The sequence below is a fragment of the Castor canadensis genome, chromosome 5 (assembly GCF_047511655.1).
Source record: "Castor canadensis chromosome 5, mCasCan1.hap1v2, whole genome shotgun sequence".
Lineage (NCBI taxonomy): Eukaryota > Metazoa > Chordata > Mammalia > Rodentia > Castoridae > Castor > Castor canadensis.
This window is the reverse complement of record NC_133390.1, coordinates 148,240,090-148,258,321: the sequence shown is the minus strand read 5'-3', so window position 1 is coordinate 148,258,321 and position 18,232 is coordinate 148,240,090. Positions and strand designations below refer to the sequence as shown.

Sequence of the window (18,232 nt, the reverse complement as noted above, 5' to 3'; positions counted from 1 at the left end):
GGTTCTAGAAGCCTCCTTGGCACATATAACTTATAGCAAAATACCATGGAAGGAAGCAGGTGTTTCTACAAAATACGGGGGAAAATGTCAGCAATATAAGAACTCACCAAGCAAGGAGATGAGGCAAACTCATCACGAGGATCTGTGCATTCTTTCAACAAACAGGCCTCTTTATGCTTCTAAAATTTGGGCATTTGGATATTGAAAATTACCTAGAATCACTGGCATCTCCTACAAGTTGAAAGGGAATGTAATGTGTTTCACCCTTTTTATAGGGGCTTAAAAATGAAGATGATGCCTAATTGTATGCCTCACACACCGCTACCCCTCAGGACATGTGGATTTTCATGTGTGCACTACAGTGGTGATAGCTGTAGACATGAATTTTACTGGCACTTACATGGTGTGGTATGTGTCATTATGGGCAGAAAGGGATGAGGATAATTGAAAACATGGGTGACAAGCTATCTATACTTTGGAAGTTGTAAGTTTGACAGATACTAACAAGACAAGGAAGAGGAAGCTAACTTGTTTTTCCACTGAACTATTTTTCTAACTACTATACATTTCATGCACTTTTACTGTCAATAAGGATGACTATACAAATGACAATTAAACTTTACTGCCTAGCCTCCACTCTTTCCTAGGAAGGCAACTGGTGCTATTATATGATATTTTCCTATAATATGCCATGGAGATCTATTTTGGTCCTGTCTGTTTGGAGTCTTGGAGGCCTACTGTACCTGAATGGGCATTTCTTTCTCAAGATGTGGGAAGTTTTCTGTTATTACTTTTTAATAAGTTCCCTATGTCTTTAGCATGTACCTCTTCTGCTTTCAGTGCCCGTGATTCATAAGTGTGGTCTTTCAATAGAGTTGAAGAGTTCTTGCATCTTCCACTTATACTTTTTTATTTTCTTTCCTTTTTCTTCATCTGACTGTTCTAATATCTACCTTGTCTTCAAGCCCTGAAATTCTGTCTTCAATTTGATCCATTCTACTAAGAAAGACTTTTACTGAATTTTTTATTTGCCTTACTGAACTTTTCATTTCCAGAATTTTTGTCTGGTTCATTTTCAGGATTTCTTTATCTTTTTTTGAATTCCTTTTTCATAACCTGCACTATTTTCCTAATTTTGTTCACCTGTTTATTTGTATCCTCTTTGAATTCATTCATCTTTTTATACATATCCTCTTTCATTTCGTTAATCATTCTTACAATCATATGTTTGAGTCTTTGCTGGGTTTTCTTCCTCTTCACTATCCTTAGTGTCTGTTACTGTGGGGTTGTTGACCTTTGGAGGTTGTCATTGTCATTTTTCTTTTCATTTTTCTTATGATACTGCATTGAGATGTATGCATCTGAGGCCAAATTCGTTGGTTGGAAGTTTCAATCCCAGTGGTCTGCAGTTGAAGTATTCTTAGTGTTCAGGAAGACTATGTAGTGGGAGTGTTGCAGTGTAGTTTCTCACCACTGGACTGACGAGGTAACTCCATCAGCAAGTGTTCACCTATGTGTCGAAGACACCAGGCCTGGTCCCCGCTACCACTCAGATAGAAGAGATGAAGCTGGAGTCTCTTGCGTATCCTTGGGTTGATGTTACATGTGAGTTGAAAATTGGGCTGGTCAGGGCCTGTTGTCCACTTCTATGCAATTTGCCCATTAGAGGCTTCCCTTCCTTATAACTAGAAACCACTGCTGGCTGCACAGTTCTTTTTATTCTATAGGGCAGGTAACTTCCCACTTATTTCACAGGTTCTGCCATTTGTGTCCCCTTGGGCAATAATACACATGCAACTCTCAGAATGTCCCCAAAATGCACCTGATGATGAGGGGAGCAAATAGTGCACTAAGCTCTGCACCAATGGTGAAGAACTGAGAGACTCATCAGTCAAGCATCTCATGTTCTCGTTCATCTGTGGAAACTAGACCTAAAATGATAATGATGATGGTAATAACAATAATAATAATGGTACAAGAATATATATGTCTAGTGGGGATCAGTGGGAGGCGGACAAGGAAAGAAAAGGATATTGAGTGATGAAGAGGATGAAAGTATGCTCTATCCATATGAAAACTCCATAATGAGACCCACCAAACGCTGTTTGAAGGAAGGGAAAGAGGGAGAAAGGAAATAGGAATATAATGGAGGGGGAGAACTTGTTCAAGGTACACTATATACACATGTATGAAATTATCATAATGAATCCACAGGTATTATTAATGTATGCTAAATCAAAAATAAAAATAAATTTTTTAAAGATCATTTTTTTCTATTTTTATTTAACATAGGATTATTTTATATTTTTAATGAATTGCCTAAAATATCACTTCAAGAGATGACATGAAAGGATGCTTTTATTTTTTATTCTTCTAATTGAATCACTTGCAGTATTTTTATGAGTCTCACTTAAATACAGCAAGAAATCCATCTCTTTTATTTCCTGTTGGACTGAGTGTTGATTAAAAGACTTCCATATATCTAATCTTTCATATGAATGATGGATTAAAGTTGCACCCATATAACTGTAATACAGATTAAGACTATTGTATGACATACTTCTAGTGCCAAAAATGAATTGTAAAGGTCTTGAAAAGCTATTTTATTTTGTGGATATCTAACATACAAATAAAATAGCTTTTCTTTAAAGTTTGTATTAAGTAGTGAAGATTCACACTGGCATTTAATTCTCTTTTAAAGTAATATTTTAGCTCATATGTATTCTTTCCATTAATCTCTAATATTCTAAGTTATATTTTATAATTATGGGAAACCAATGCAGTAACTGAGTCTTCCATTCTTTGGTGTAGAACAGTCTTCCTTTTTCAGTGGCCTATTACTAGAAATGAGAATTGCTAACAAGCTTTTTTTTTTCAGTACTAGGCTTTTGAACTCAGCCCTTTTATTGTGCTGGGTTTTTTTTTTTTTTCAAGATAAGATCTCAAGAGCTATTTGCCTGGGGATAGCTTTGAACAGCAATCCTCCTGATCTCTTACCTCCTGAGTAGCCCCTGGTGCTGGTGCTAACAAGCTTTAACAAGAGCAATACTCAACTTTCTTTTCAGTGGACATCAAGTAATTTAATAACAAGCCCTGATGATTTAGAAAAAGTGAACTTAGTTAGACAGTCTCTATTTTGTAACTCTTATGGGAATAGAGATGATCTAGGAGTTAAATTATAACTGCCAGGATTCTCAGCTGCTCTGATTAATTCCAGTTGTGAAGACACATTTAAGATCTTCTCTGCAGAAAGGAGGCCTTGTGTGACAGCTTAGTCAAAAATATTATATATATATTAATGTATAATATATATTATACATAATATATATTATATATAATATTATAATATTATATTTTATATATATATATGTACACATCCATGCTGTAATTGGACTGATAGATAAAAGCACTAAAATTGCTACACAAATTAGATGAATTAACAGGTAGCCTGCTATGAGTTGGATGGCTGGAGCTATAAATTGAATAAATAGCTAACAGTTTTGATAATGATTAGTATAGGGATATATGGGATAGATGTGCTTTGTGGTAAGAAATGTGCTAGACATCATTTTGTTTTATATCAGAAGCCTGTGGTGGCAGCTCCTTCTCATAATGGGATAGCTATACCTAAATTTATTGATAGTTATGTTATAGAGTTTAAATAAATGTGGTAAAAAAAAAATCCCTAGAAAGTTAGTTGAGCTAATAAGAATAATTAGGGAAAATAATTTTAGTGATCATGTTCAACCTTTGAAGCTGTGTATTAATATTATTTGTTTAATGATCAGTTGAATTACTCATTGTTGGAAAGAAGTAAGTTGGTTACTAATCAGTTAGGAGTGGAAAGAGAGCATTTACTAAAATTACATTTGGGAGGCCTGTTATTGTAGGGATGATAAAAGAGGTGAATAAATTTTCATTCATTTTTTTTTCTCAAGGGTTGTCTTGTTTTACAGATTTAAGATTTTTAGAGGAAGGATTTGTAGGGCAATTGATTGCCTTTATTTTTATTTGGAAAATAACAAATAGTGTGAGAATAGTAGATAAATCATGTATATTATCAAGCTGTGTCATTTTATTATGGAGGTTTCATTCTCATTCTTTAATTTAAAAGGCTAGTGCTATTTAGCTTGATTGTGTTTTTTGTACTATTAATAGTGATCCGTTTTCAAGTGTTTAAAGTAGGACTGTTTCTAAGACAATAGTTATAAAGTTATGATTAAATCTGCAAATTTGGAATCACTGACCATAAAATAATCCTGGTCATGTAAATTTCAAAGTGTTTTGATTTAGGTGGCAGGGACAACTTCTGTTTTTAAACTTAATGATGGAATGGCTTATGAGTGCAGTATATCTTCAAATGAAATTAATACCTGAATAGGTATCTCTCTAGTTACAGCTACTCAATGATCACCTATGATTAGTTGTTGTTCTCCTGGTTTTAGATCTGATGTTGGGATTATGTAGGAGTCAAAGGTAAGTCTTCATAATCAGTATATTCATAACCTCAGTATCATTGATGTCTTTTAGTTTTCACAGTTAGTGGTGGGTTATTAATCCCATCTATCATATATAGAATAGGGAAGGATGGAAGGACAATTATAATTAAGATGACAGCTTGTGGAATTGCTCAAATGGTTTCGACTTCTTGTTCATCTATAGTATTAGTATGGATAAGTTTAGTAGTAAGTATAAGTGAAATAATATAAATATCTAGAGAGATAATGAGGAAAATGATTATTAAAGTGTGGTCATGAAAATTTAGTAATTCTTCTATAATGGGTGATGTGGCATCTTGAAGCCCAAATTGGAAAAGGTAAGAGGTTTTAACCTATAAGTTAACTTTAACAAAGTTATGTAATAATTTTACTAATATCTTTTTTTTAGAGAAAAACAGAGGTTATAGGACTGGCATGAAACTACTTTTAAGGTACTCCATTCCTTCCTTTCTTAATGGGCTTTAACATGGTAGGTTCTTCAAATGTATGATAAAGTGCAGAACATCTGTGAAGTCACTCTAAGTTCATACCTACTTCTCATTTAGAGGCATGTTTCTCATATTACAAAAATGATAAGAATTATAACTGTTAAAGAAAGAAATGATTCCATAGATGATGTTGTATTTCATGTAGTGTAGACATCTGAGTAATTGGAGTATTGTCAAGCCTGATAATCCAAGAGAATGTCAAGGGAAGAAAGTTGGATTTATTCCTATGAATATTATAGTAAAATGAATTTTTGCTTATGTTGGATGTAGGGAATAGACAGAAAATAATGGAAATCAATGTATAAACCCTCCTATGGTTGTGAATACTGCACCTGTTGATAAAACATTATGGAAATAGGCTATACATAGTATGTATCATAGAGAACAATATCAAGGGAATAATTTGATAGGAGAATTCCTATTAAGCCTCCTACTGTAAAAAGGAAAATAAAGACTAACATCCATAATATAGCTGGTGATTATTTAATGTTTCCTCTGCATAGGGTGACTAATCAGCTTAATGCTTTTACTCCTATAGAAATAGCAGTAGTTATAGTTGCAGATATGAAGTATGCCTGAGTAACTACATCTATACCTACTGTAAATATATGATGATTTCATATGGTAAAGTCTAAGAATTCTATTGACACTATAATTCATACTACATCTATATAATCAAAGGGCTCTTTTTTTCCCAGGATTGTAAAGTATAAATACAGGAGATTATGCCAAACCCAGGTAAAATTAAGTTACCTCTGGGTAACTGAAGAATCAGGATAAGTGCTAAATAGGATAGGGTCTCCTCTCTCACACAGCCCTCTGGGTCCCTGTTCAGGTGCCACCTCTTGCAAGCTGCGTGAACTTGTCCTAGAAACCTAACTGGGAGCAATGGGAGATTAAGAAAAGACAAAAGACAGAAGACAAACATGCAGAAAATGGGGGTCAGGTGGGCTGGGCGCTCAGATGGAGACCCACAACAGCCTGCAGCAGCAGCAGACTCGTCCACCTCCTGAGTTTATTATATACAGTGGCAAACAAGGAGGTGGAGCAGCCGTTCTGGGGGTGGGGGTGTGACACTGTAGTTCTGCAGAACAAGAGGAACCTGTGATTGCTACTCTCTAATGTAAATATCTTAGGAAAAGCAGCTGTGCTGCATTTTGCCCTCACCCGCTTCTGTGACTGGGCCATGCCAACTCAGCCTGCAGATTATTGGGCATAGTTGTGCTCATGTAGGCACAACTATGGATTATGATCCACTCCCCACACTCCTCTTCTAGTGTGGTCATAAAAAGTGGTGTTGAGATTATCGTCTGTTACGAATATAGTAATGCTGGCTGCTAGAACTGGAAGTGATTAAAAAAAAGTAAAACTGCTATAATTAGAACAGATCAAATAAAGAAATCATATATATATATTTATATAAATAAAGTTCATGTCAACTGATACTTTTTTTGAGCTATATTCTTTAGTGTTCTTCAACAGAAAAATTGAATAGTCAAAACAGAGTTATAGAAATAGTTTGCTTTCTTTGTGAAGAGTAGTTAGGTGTTGGTGGCTCACACCTGTAATCCTAGCTACTCAGAAGACAGAGATCAGGAGGATAGTCAAAGCCAGCCTGGGCAAATAGTTTGTGAGACCCTATCTAAAAAGCCCTATCACAAAAAATTGGGCTGGTGGAGTGGCTCAAGGTGAAGGCCCTGAGTTAAACACCCAGTACCACTAAAAAAAAAAAAAAAAATTCTAACATAACCAATTTTATTGTTGATAAAAGTGAAATAGATGAAGAAAAAAGTATAATTTTAAAGATACAGTAACCTTGCCTTATTCACAGATTTGCTACACAAGGTTTTAACCAAGTAGGATCAAAAATTTTTTTTAAATCAAAAGAAGTTCACAAACAAAATTTTCAAATTCTCACACCTGCATTATTCAGCTCAACTGACATGGAGAAGCTCTCAGAAAGTCCGTATTATCATCAGTTGTGTTTAAATCATTTGTGAGATCTGCTGAGTGTTTACCTGTCCTTAATTTTGTGAGAACATGCCTCCCTAAAATCATACAAATGTCCAAAATGCTGGGTAAAAGTTATGGTAATCCTTCCAAGCCCAAACGGGCATATAATGTGCTTAATTTAAGAATAAAGTGAACATTTTTAGATGTGTCGAAAGGCAGCATGTCTTTAGTGGAAGATGAGTGACATAATAGGAAAAACAAATTAAGAATCCACAGTACAGTACTGAACTCTGCATCCTGACCATTTGTGGGTTTTCCTCAACAGCTGTCTCCTTGGAACCATATTCCTATAGATACCAAGGGTATATTGTAAAATGATCAATGGTGGTAACACAAACCAACTGGTTAGGGTCCTCCTTTACTGGATAGAAATAGTATGTAGGCAAGGTGAAGTTCCTCCAGTTATTTCAGGCCCTTGACAGGTTTTTGAAAACAGTGGCAATGGATTTATAGCAATAGCAGGTCACCCTTCAGCATTGTAGCTTCTTTGCCCAGTGGGCAGGTGGTGGCCTTTGCTTGAATTCCACATCTCAAGGTTGGAGCCTAGCCAATCTATAGCCTGAGGCCAGAGCATGTTACAGTTCTCACTTTAGTTTGAGTCCAAAGCTTTTGACAGCCTGCTCCAGCTGTCAGGTACAAGGCTGCTCCTGTGACCTTGGGAACTGCTTGTTGTTAGCTCTACTGCTATTCTAGCTGCCCTGCCCTTGCTACTGCCTCTGCACCGCCCTACTAATGAATGACAAGAATCAAAAAAAGGTAAAACAGCTCACTCAAGAAAAGTCTATTGGACCTGCTATTGTGAAAACAGGGAGCAGCAACACAGGAAGGTGTCTCTCTGCTGTCATAAAGTAAACTGAGCAACCTGCTTATATGGCTGGAAAGGAGTTGTGACAAGAAGTCTGTAATAATCCTGGCACAGTCCCTATCAGCAGTCATGGTGGCGCTTTATGTTAAAGAAGGACTGTGTTTACACCAGTCATGGGTCTTCTACTGAGCCACCAGGCAAAGGAAGCACTCCCCTTCTTGGTTGGGTGGAAGTAGCCGCAGGGTCTCCTAGAGTTCACTGAGTCTGGTGGTGGCAAAAGTCCAGCCCAAGCTGATTGCTGGGGTAATGCCTTCTGGAGCCAAAGTCATGTTTTGGGCTCAGAGTGTCCAGTGCTGGCAGGAGGGTAGTCCAGCTGGTTGGCTGACAGTCCTTCACTCAAGGCAGCATGCGTGTGCAGTGGGGAGGCTGGGGAAGGATCTAACAGCTGTCTATTAGGGAATTAAATCTCCCAAGCCCCCAACATCTCAGCAAATGCAAAGGAAAAACAAAGTTTCAAAAGGGTGTTTGCAACAAAATGTTATCAGTAATAGTGCTTTAACAGTATTTAACAGTGTCCTAAGAATACTTAACTCCTGCCCCGGTGTCCCAGGGAAAGGTGGGTCTCTGCCATCAGCTTGGATCCATGACCCCAAACACATTAGTAAGGAGCTTGCTTATTACATTAAGTTGCTTCTCTGTTTATATCCAGAACAAAATGACCTGAAAATAAGTTTCTCCTATGAAAACAGCTTCTCAAAGTCATTCTCCAGTTATGCTCAATAACCTCTTCTAAAAATTTTGTGGTAAAAATGTGAAGCACCCCAGATACAGAGACTTATATAATGAATCCTCAGATTTAACCATCAGCTTCATTTTATCAGCCTGTTTCATCCTCCCAATCCCAGACACTACCTCTAAGTACTTTATGAGTGATTTCTAATTACATAAAATTTAAAATAATTGCATAATTATACATATTTATGTAAATTATAAATTAAAATAATTACATAAAAATAAAAAAGTTTAAATTCATGTAAACAACCATTGGTGGGAAAACTTTCAAAGCTACTATAAAGAGTTTGTTATTTTTCTTATATATTCTTGTTGACTATAAATAACAATAATGTTATTAAAGGCAATGGGAATACCAGAAGTTATTTTCTAGAATTATTTTCTATTCTGGGCACCTCCTCTGGGTGGTCTATACTTGCTTTAATTCCTGTCTCTCAATGATAATTGAAGTGAACCTCTGAGCTCAACACCTTATCCCTGAAATTTTGAAAGGTGGAATTCTTTAACCAATCAACTCTTTAATAAGTGAGCAAAAGTGTTTTGAGTGGATATGAGAATTGGGCAGTGAAGTAGAACAGGCTGAACAGAAAATACTTGAGATAGAAAAAAGCCAGAGGACAATTCACGTGGCTCTCCCTGAAAGGGAAAAGCGAGCCCAAAGTTAAGAGTCAATTCATTCCCAAATATTTGCCCCTTAAATGATATAGGTGAAGCTACTGATAAACTCTGTAATCACTGACTTAGAACTTGTGGTCCATAATTACAAGTCTCAGTTGGTTTCTGAGAATCAGTATTACAAGTACTGATCAAACATACTTTTTCTCTAACCTTGCTTCAACAGTGTTTCAAAAACTGATGCAATTAATCATTTCACAAAACAGCTGGTATCATTTAATTAGCCTTCACAAAACATTTCATTCTTCTTGAACATTCTTCTTTAATCTTTCATTACTGCTAGAATGCTAAAAAGTTCCCTTTCAAAATTATTTATTTAATAAAAATTTTTATTATATATCGCTTCTTTTCTAGGTCATAAAATAGATGTTTTCGTGGTAGCTTTTGATCTTTCTGGGAGGCCTAATTTACTTGATAAATTCTCAACTTGACAATGGAGTTTAGGCTTCAGATATACTGGGTAAAGCTTTGAAATGGGGTTTTCTCTCTTTATAACTTACCTGAAAATGTTCCTCTTTGTGCAGCCAAACAGAGGAGAAAGAGAGAATTAATAGTGCCAAATAAAGTAACTCAGCTAGAAAGTTTTTGTTTGTTTTCTTTCTTTTTTTTAATTATGCTCTTTCTTTGTAAGGATGGTTTTTACCTCACAAGGGAAGTCAGAATAACCACCCTCAGTAATCAGGCCCTGTTGGCCCAGCATTGAGCTAAGTAAATAAGAATGCAAGTCTATTCCTTGTTCAGAAGCTGGCAGCAAATTTGCTAAGTGATTGATTTGAATCTAATTTTCTGCATGGACTGAGAAGTCCTTCAGGGCCTGTCCTACGGGAGGAAAATAAATCCAGCCAAGTTGACTAAGCCCTATTTTAGGTTTTATTTTGAGTTCCAAAAGTTTAGAAACGTCCTTTTCCCAGAAAAACTGTATCTCCAAGGGATTCTCGCTTGTGATGTTCCAGAGAATGCAACTTGATCTGAAAAGATGGCAGAAATTCCCTACGTCCAACTCCCAGAACATTCTGAGGATAGAATTTAAACTACCATACCCATGGTGGTGCTGTTCTTTTGCTCACTCTAGCACCCTATCTCTTTACTTCTGTGCTCCATGTTGGAGGAGATCCACACTGAGAGCACTGGCTGTGTATCTGCCCCAATCTTAACAGCATTGTTAAACGTCTTTCTGTTACTACAACAAATACCTGAGATGATCTACTTAGAATGGCAAAAGGCTTATCTTGGCTCAGTTTTGGTGGTTTCAGTCTATGATCAATCAGTCTTCTGGTTGGGTAATGAAGGGTAGCACACCAAGGCAGAAGCATGAAAGGCACAGCAAATCCATTCATCTCATGACCAAAAGGTGAAAAATAGAGAGGAAAAAGGGAGGCCCAGGTCCCAATATCCAATTCAAGGGTACAAACCCTGAGTGGGAACTCCCACTAAGCACCACCTCTTAGTTTCTACCATCTCCCAATAGCATCAAGCTAGGGACACATGGGCCCCTGAGGGACATTTACTCTCCAAACTATAGCAGGCTAATAAGTGGTTTGATTCCATTAGAACTATTCTGTTAGTCTTAATATATATCCATGAATTCAGGGGAAATATGGAGATGCTTCATTTTAATATACAACTCATGGAAAGATTGGTGGAAACAAAGGGAGAATTGTGCCACATAAAACTGTGTTGCCGAATGGCAACATGGCAGAAAGAGCACTTTACTGAAGGCCATCGGTCTTGAGCCAGAAATTCTGTCTCCACCGCCTTTGGGGAAGTTGTTTCTCCTCTCTAGGCCATTGTGAGGTGAAAGACTTCAATTCATGCAAATTTCTCTTAATAAAAGGTAGCTTTGTTTAGAGGTCATTCAAAGCTCTCATTCTTTCAAAATTAAATTATTTACTTGAAATCTCTCATTATAGACTAATTTTTTTCAATATTTATCATCCAGGACCCCAAATTACGTGAACTTCTGGATGTGGGAAACATTGGGCGTCTGGAGCATCGCATGATAACAGTGGTGTATGGGCCTGACCTGGTGAACATTTCCCATTTGAATCTTGTGGCTTTCCAAGAAGAAGTGGCCAAGGTATGGCAGATGGAGATACCTAAAGCTGTTGCCTCTTTCTGAATTCTTGTGATATTGTATGAATACTTGTGAAAAATTTTGAACTTGCGTCATATTTAACTTGTGTTAAAATTCCATCTAAAAATAATTCAGCTGCTAAATGTAATTTGAACACTTCTAAATAATAGCTTCTACTTTGAATTATGGAGATTTGTTTTCCTTAGGAATAAGTCCTTTGAAAAACACCTAAACATCTTATTCTAAGGCATTTTCTACACAACTTCCAACTCCATATCCATTTCTTTTTTTTTTAATTTTTATTATCATGATTGTTGTACTAGGAATACATTATGACATTCACAAAGATGTTTATAATATATCTTCACCCACTCCAACCTTTACCTCTCTCTCCCCCATTCTTAGAGTAGGGTCTCATTTTTCCATTTTAATACATGAATACATAATATTTCCACCACTTCATCACCCATTTTGTTTATTTTTGGGGATAGGGTCTCACTGTATAACCCAGGCTAGACTTGAACTCGTGGTCTGCCTCAGCTGCCTGAGTGCTGTGATTATAGGCATGGACTACCACACCCAACTCTTCAACACCTTTTAACTTCTCTTTCACTACACAGCCTATAGGCCACCACCATTCATCTAGTAGTTAATTAATATGTGAAAGAATAAAAAGTAAAAATTTAAATAAATATTTATAAATAATATTTATTCAGCTTTGAACTAGAAAGATGTATTGAAGGTGGCCTCTCCACTAAGGATTGCTATTCTGCTAAGATAATGGACCTTTTAGATGCATTCATAAATAACTGCAGTACAAGTACACTATAGCACACAGGAAGCTGTGAACATCTAGGATCCCTGGACTCAAGTATCATGCTTCCTTTAGAAATGTCCAATTAGCAATTTAAAAATATTGAAATGAGCATTTTTAAAGAAAAGCCTTCTTTTTCTATGTTTCTGCTCTTCATACCATTTCCTTCAGGAGTTACGAATATGAATCTAAGAATACTTTAAAGCTTTGCATATCATACATATGCCTTTTTAAAGCATCTCATGTCATACATTATAATTACAAGGTTACTCCAGGTCAGTATACATTGTCTGGGCATTGTGATCTGTAATTTTCTAATTCTCAGTGCCCTGACGATTTTATAAGGTACAATGAATGTATTAGCCTGACCTCTACTTTGTTAGTGATTTCTGACAGGGATTTATTTCCAACATTTACATAACCCTGACTTCGATTCTTACAATAGAATGAATAAAATGCCAACCAGTTTTAATACTGTAAGGCATTTAGAAACTACTCTCTCCAAGTGTGTTAAAACCTAATCTATTTTCTCCCTTTAATAAGCAAGCTACCCATTTGCTTCTACAGTGTAATGCACAATTGGAGAGATTTCAGTGCACTTCGGCTTTGTGTGACAGCATTGCATTTGTCCTGCAATCGTTCTAAGTCTAGTTTCCTACTGTCAATTTGCTACATTGTATATACCTCATTTCTCAGTACATGGCTGTGAAGTTGAATGGATGGATGAATATAACCAAACAAATGCTAAACATTTACAAAATATTTTTAAATTACTTTCCTCAAACACAACCATATTCCCCTTTAAAAACAACACATTCATGAGATTAAATTTAAGACATTCAATAAATGACAGTCATTTTCAGGGCAGTTTTTAACTAATAGCATATATAGATCTTATGTTGCGTACAAACCTGCATATCTTAAACTGTGTTAAACTTATATGCAGCTGTGTTTAAAATATATTCAATTCTCTGCTCTCAGTGCTTCCTACCCACTAATTTTGTATAGGGATTTTTATTTCAGAGCCCTGCAATATTCCCCATCAGGGCTATATCTATAATGATTTTTCCAGCAGCTACTTGGTATTCCTGTATAATTAATGAAACTACAGAGAATATTTTACCTTCTCTGACTGTAATATGCTGTAGGGTATTTTCCCCCCATTGAAATAGCCCAGCCAAAAGGCTAAAATTCACAAATGTCATTTTACATTTAAAACTTATTATTCACACTTTTAATTGTTAGTATTATATCAGAGCATTCTATTTATTCTCTAGAGCCAATGTATGATACCATATTTAATGCTTAATCCAAAGATGACTTCTGTCATGTAGAATACCCAACAGAAACCTGAGCATCTTTAAAAGTTAAATATATCCAGAGAGACTGTTGAAAAATGGATTCCAACTCATTCATTCACTCAACACATTTGTTGGGTGGGTGCCTCCCCTGTGCCAGCCACAATTCCAGATATACAGATATCAGTAGTTAAACAAAGCCATTGTCTCTGAGAGAGAAAATAAACCAGATAACCATGAGTAAGCTGTGAATGTATCATATCTCTGATGGAGATCTGTATGGAAGAATAAAGCATTAGGACAGGGAGCATAAGGGCAGGAAAAGGGAATTACTGGGTATAGGCTGGTTAGAGAAGACGTAAATCTGAAGGAAGCTGCTCAGTTGCAACACTACCATAGATTTCTGAGAAATCTCTTAGATCAGTTAGAAATTTAAACTAGAACTAACACTTAAACTTTCTGAAAGGTAGTTCACATGCATGTTTTTTCTTACCTAAATCACTTGAATATTTTATGTATTCTTTAAGGCAAGTGAATCCTGAGAGACAGTCATGGGAAGAAACAATCTTTCAACCACTCCCTCTGTTGCCAGACTAAGAATGTGGTATCTTTTGCAATTAAATAACAATGATACTTTTGTTACCCATCATGACTTGCCAGCCCTTCCTTATGTCTAACAACCACATCTCTCCAGAGGTGTCTCTCCTGAATGTATCTTGGAAATAGGTGGCTTGTTTCATATTGCTCTCTAAATCATACAATCCTCCCTGCATCCCCTGCTCCCCTGCAGACAAATGGGCATTTGTCTTTGCTCTAACTTGGAACTTCCAGACTACAGTTCACTTCTCTGGAATTGTCTGACTTCTCTGCAAAGCTGTAGGGGAGGTAGTAAATGTCACTGACCCCTTTACCCTCCTATCCTTGACTTACAACCATTCTCTACTTACAGTTACATGATTTATGGTAAAGTTGGAGGTATCAGCAATGGAAATTTCTTCATGGTCTGAGGAAAAACAAGAGGTAAAACTTGGACAAGACATCCTTGAGGGGACACACTAGTTGCTGAACTTCTTCCCAATTCTCTTCATGACTGGGTCTTCCTTGAAAATTCCCACAATGCCATTCACTAACCTTATTTAGAGGAGTGTTCCTCCTTACCATGGTTACTTCCTCTTGGTTTCAGCTCTCTCTAGTCCAGCACAGAACCTGGACCTGTACCCGGACCCAAGCACAACTCTTACACCTCACTTGTACATATTCAACACAGACTCTGACGCTCTGATTTTTTCCATTGGTCTGGAAGAGCCTTTAGCTCTCCGAGTCTTGATCCAGGCTTCCTTGAGAGTCCCTTCCACTGAGGAGGTACTGATGTACTTTTTAATCCCTGGTCATCCATCACTTAACTCCTGGAATAGCACAAGGCCCAAGGACAATCACTGATTCTCAAGATTTGTAGGCGTAAGTGTCTGCAAAAGCTGAGCAGGGATATTAATAACTACATTGCAAAAAGGTAGACAGAGAGGATTTGGAGCAATTGTAGCAACCTGAAAATCTAAATGGACCATTCTAATCAGTGTAACTGCTCTTGGGCTCCTACCAATTGTCTTGGAGATGTGTGTATATAACGTCAGCATGTATCAGAAGCACCTGAGTGGCTTTCTCTGCTGGGCTTCAGCCCCAACAATTCTGGGATGGAGCTATGGGGCATTTGTATCTATAACAATTTCCCAGTTGAAATAATGCTGCCAGAACAGTTACTACTCTTTGAGGCTCTCTTCCTTAGAGAAGTATGGGCTCAGTGTTGTCAGATTTTTGGGTTTTGTTCCCAATCCAGCTTAACTATTAGCAATGGTTATTTTCATTCATCATGAGAGCCAAATAAAACATAACTATGGACTGGATAAGGCTTATGGACTTTATTTCACAGCATTTTAGTACAGATTCATATTCAGGAAGAAAAATAATGTACTAAATAAAACTATACTAAAAACTATACTAAATAAAACCTTAGGTCCTGACCACTGAGCACAATTGGGAAAGCATGTAATATTATTTTGCAGAGCAGAATTGGCTTTCCCCAGCACACTTGTACATTCTCTAACTTACAAAACATTCCTAAGAAATATGGCCTGTAAGCATGACAATTTTTCAAGAAATACAAAGTCATCTGCTCCCTTAATGGCCATTGTGGACATTTTTTCAACAGTTTTATAACAGCCACTTATTTGTGCCTCAGATTGGATCATATTCGAAACCGGAGAACCTCCATAAGCTACAAATGGAAAGGAGACAAAATAGTATGAAAGAACATCTTTTGGATCCCTCTAGTCTCTATTTCTAGGCATATAACTTGAAATTTAAAAAGTAAGGGAGACAAATATCATGACTTAAGTAGGCCAAATTTAAAAGTCAGGAAGAGTACAAACACTACACAGTGTTCTACATGCTCACCTTTCAACATTCAGCCCATTAATTAAACAAATGCAAACCAAACAATTGGGAAATTGCTGCTGGAGGAGACAAATATGGGCTGTTATGTTGCTAGAGAAAATAGGACTGTTGCAAATGAAAGCTCATTTCCTATTGCAAGGCCACAATTTTGGCTTACTGTAGGAAGGACCTAAGCAGGGGAAGGAACTCATATGGGTAATGATTCCTGAGATTGAGGCCCCAGAAAGGATCACCATAAAGGGAAGAGCACACTGGAGAATGAGTCTATGAATTAGACATCTCAGTTACACTCTCCTGCCAAATGGACATGAGTCTTCAAGCCCCTCAACAGTTTGGGTGTATTCTTTAGCCATAAACTGAAAAGCTTGGATTCATTTACTCCTTGATTTATTCACAAAACTCCAGTAAGCTCTCCACAATGTTCCAATCTCTGCTCTAGATGCTGAGGATAAAACAAAGAACAAAATGCAAAAACCCTTTCCATGAGCAGCAATCATTTTAGTAAGGGAAAGACAATAAAATAGGTAAGTAAACCATACGATGTATTAAGAAGAGATAAGTGATATTAACAAAAATGAAGTAGAAGTGGACAGTACTGAGAAGTGAGGGTATTGAGAAATAGGTTGGTCAACCCTGTTGTCTCTAAGAAAGTGAGATTTGAGCAAAGACATGAAGCAGGTAAGGAAAAAACCATAAGGATATCTGGAAAGAGAATATTCCACATTGAGGGAATAGCAAGTGCAAAGACTCTGAGGCAAGAGATTGTCTGGTATGTTTGGAAAGAGCAAAGGTCAAGTGTGGCAGGACTAGAATGCACAAAATTGAGAGTAAGTGGTAGCAGGGAGAATTGAGGAAGCAACAGATGTTGACTTCTTGTAGGGTGCCATAGGTTGTGAAAGGTATCTGGTTTTTATTATGAGTGAGTTGGAAGCCATTAGAGGGAAGCTGAGGATAGATAAGATCCAACTTAATACCTACTCAATAATGGGCCGCAGGAGAGGGATAACAATAGAAACAAATTGATAATCAAGAAAGTATTGAAATATTTTAAATGAGTTGCTAAGGCTGTGGACCAAGGGGTTGTGGGGAGATAAAAAGGGGTCCAAATCTGTATATATATTTAAAAGAAGAACACCATGTGCTTATGTTGCATGTGAGAGAAAAAGAAATCAGGATATTGTTAGAATTTTGGCCTAAGAGACAGGAAAGATGAAAATATCACTACTGACATAGGAAAAATATAACCCAGAATGTAAGTTTTTGCTTGTGTGTATATAGCAGAGTTTCAGTTTTGGTCATGTCCCATTTGAGATTATTAAATATCTAAGTGGGGATGTTGAGTAAGCTGATGAATATATGGGGCCTGAGGTTGAGTGCCAGATGTAACATAAATTTGGAAGTCACTGGATATTTAATAGTATTAAAAGTTATCATAGTACTTAATGAAACTGGATGAGATCAGTCAGGAAGTGACTCTAGATAAAAAGATGTCCAAGGTCTGAGTCATGTACACTCCAACATGATGAGATAAGAAAGAATCAGAAAAAAAGAAGGCTAAGAATGAACAACTAGTTAGTCAAGTGTGTGTCATTGGGAGCAGGTGAAAAATAGTGTTTCAAGGAGAAGAGAGTGATCAGCTGGATCAAATATTACTCATAGTTCAAGTAAGATAAAGGATCTAATAACGCAAAAATTGTGGGTAGTCTTAGTAGCTCAATTTCAGTGGATTGGTATCCAATCCCTGATTGGAATGAGTTCTGGGAAAACAGGAGGAAACAAATTAAGAAATCAAAATAGATTACTTTTTTGAAAGTTTTCAGTCTAAAGAGCAGCAGAGGGCCAGGGATGTAACTCAGTGGTAGAAAGCACTTGCTAAGCATGCACAAAGCCTCTAGTTTAATCCCCAGCACCATAAGAAAACAAAACAAAGCAAAACAAATTAAAAAAAAAAAGGAAAGATAATGGGATGCTGTTGAAAATGAGGTAAAGAGATAATTTTGAAGATGGAAGAAATAATTGCACGTTTATATGCTGGTGAAAATGATCCTGTAGACGGAAGCCAAATGCTGATGTAGGTCAGGAGAAGTGCTGGAGTATGTATTTGAGCAAACAAGAGCCCTAAAATTAGTTGAGGGCTTGATAAATTACAGCCTGGGGTCAAGTTCACTACCTGTTTTATAAATAAAGTTTTATTGGAATATAGCAACACCCATTTGTTTCCAGATTGTCTATGGCTGCTTTGACATGACAAAGTTTAGTATTTATACTATAAACCATATAATTCACAAAGCCTAACATATTTACAATCTGATTCTTAACCAAA

At 36.7% G+C, this 18,232-nt stretch overlaps 1 protein-coding gene across 3 annotated transcripts in view; it reads left to right on the top strand.

Annotated features, from left to right (window-relative positions):
- Plcb1 (phospholipase C beta 1) overlaps positions 1–18,232 on the top strand; it is a 725,927-nt gene that overhangs the window by 469,012 nt on the left and 238,683 nt on the right. For all 3 annotated transcript variants that reach the window (XM_074074371.1, XM_074074370.1, XM_020160494.2), the window contains exon 4: positions 11,212–11,349. In XM_074074371.1, the coding sequence (XP_073930472.1) occupies positions 11,212–11,349 (138 nt within the window). The remainder of the gene's footprint in view (positions 1–11,211; positions 11,350–18,232) is intronic.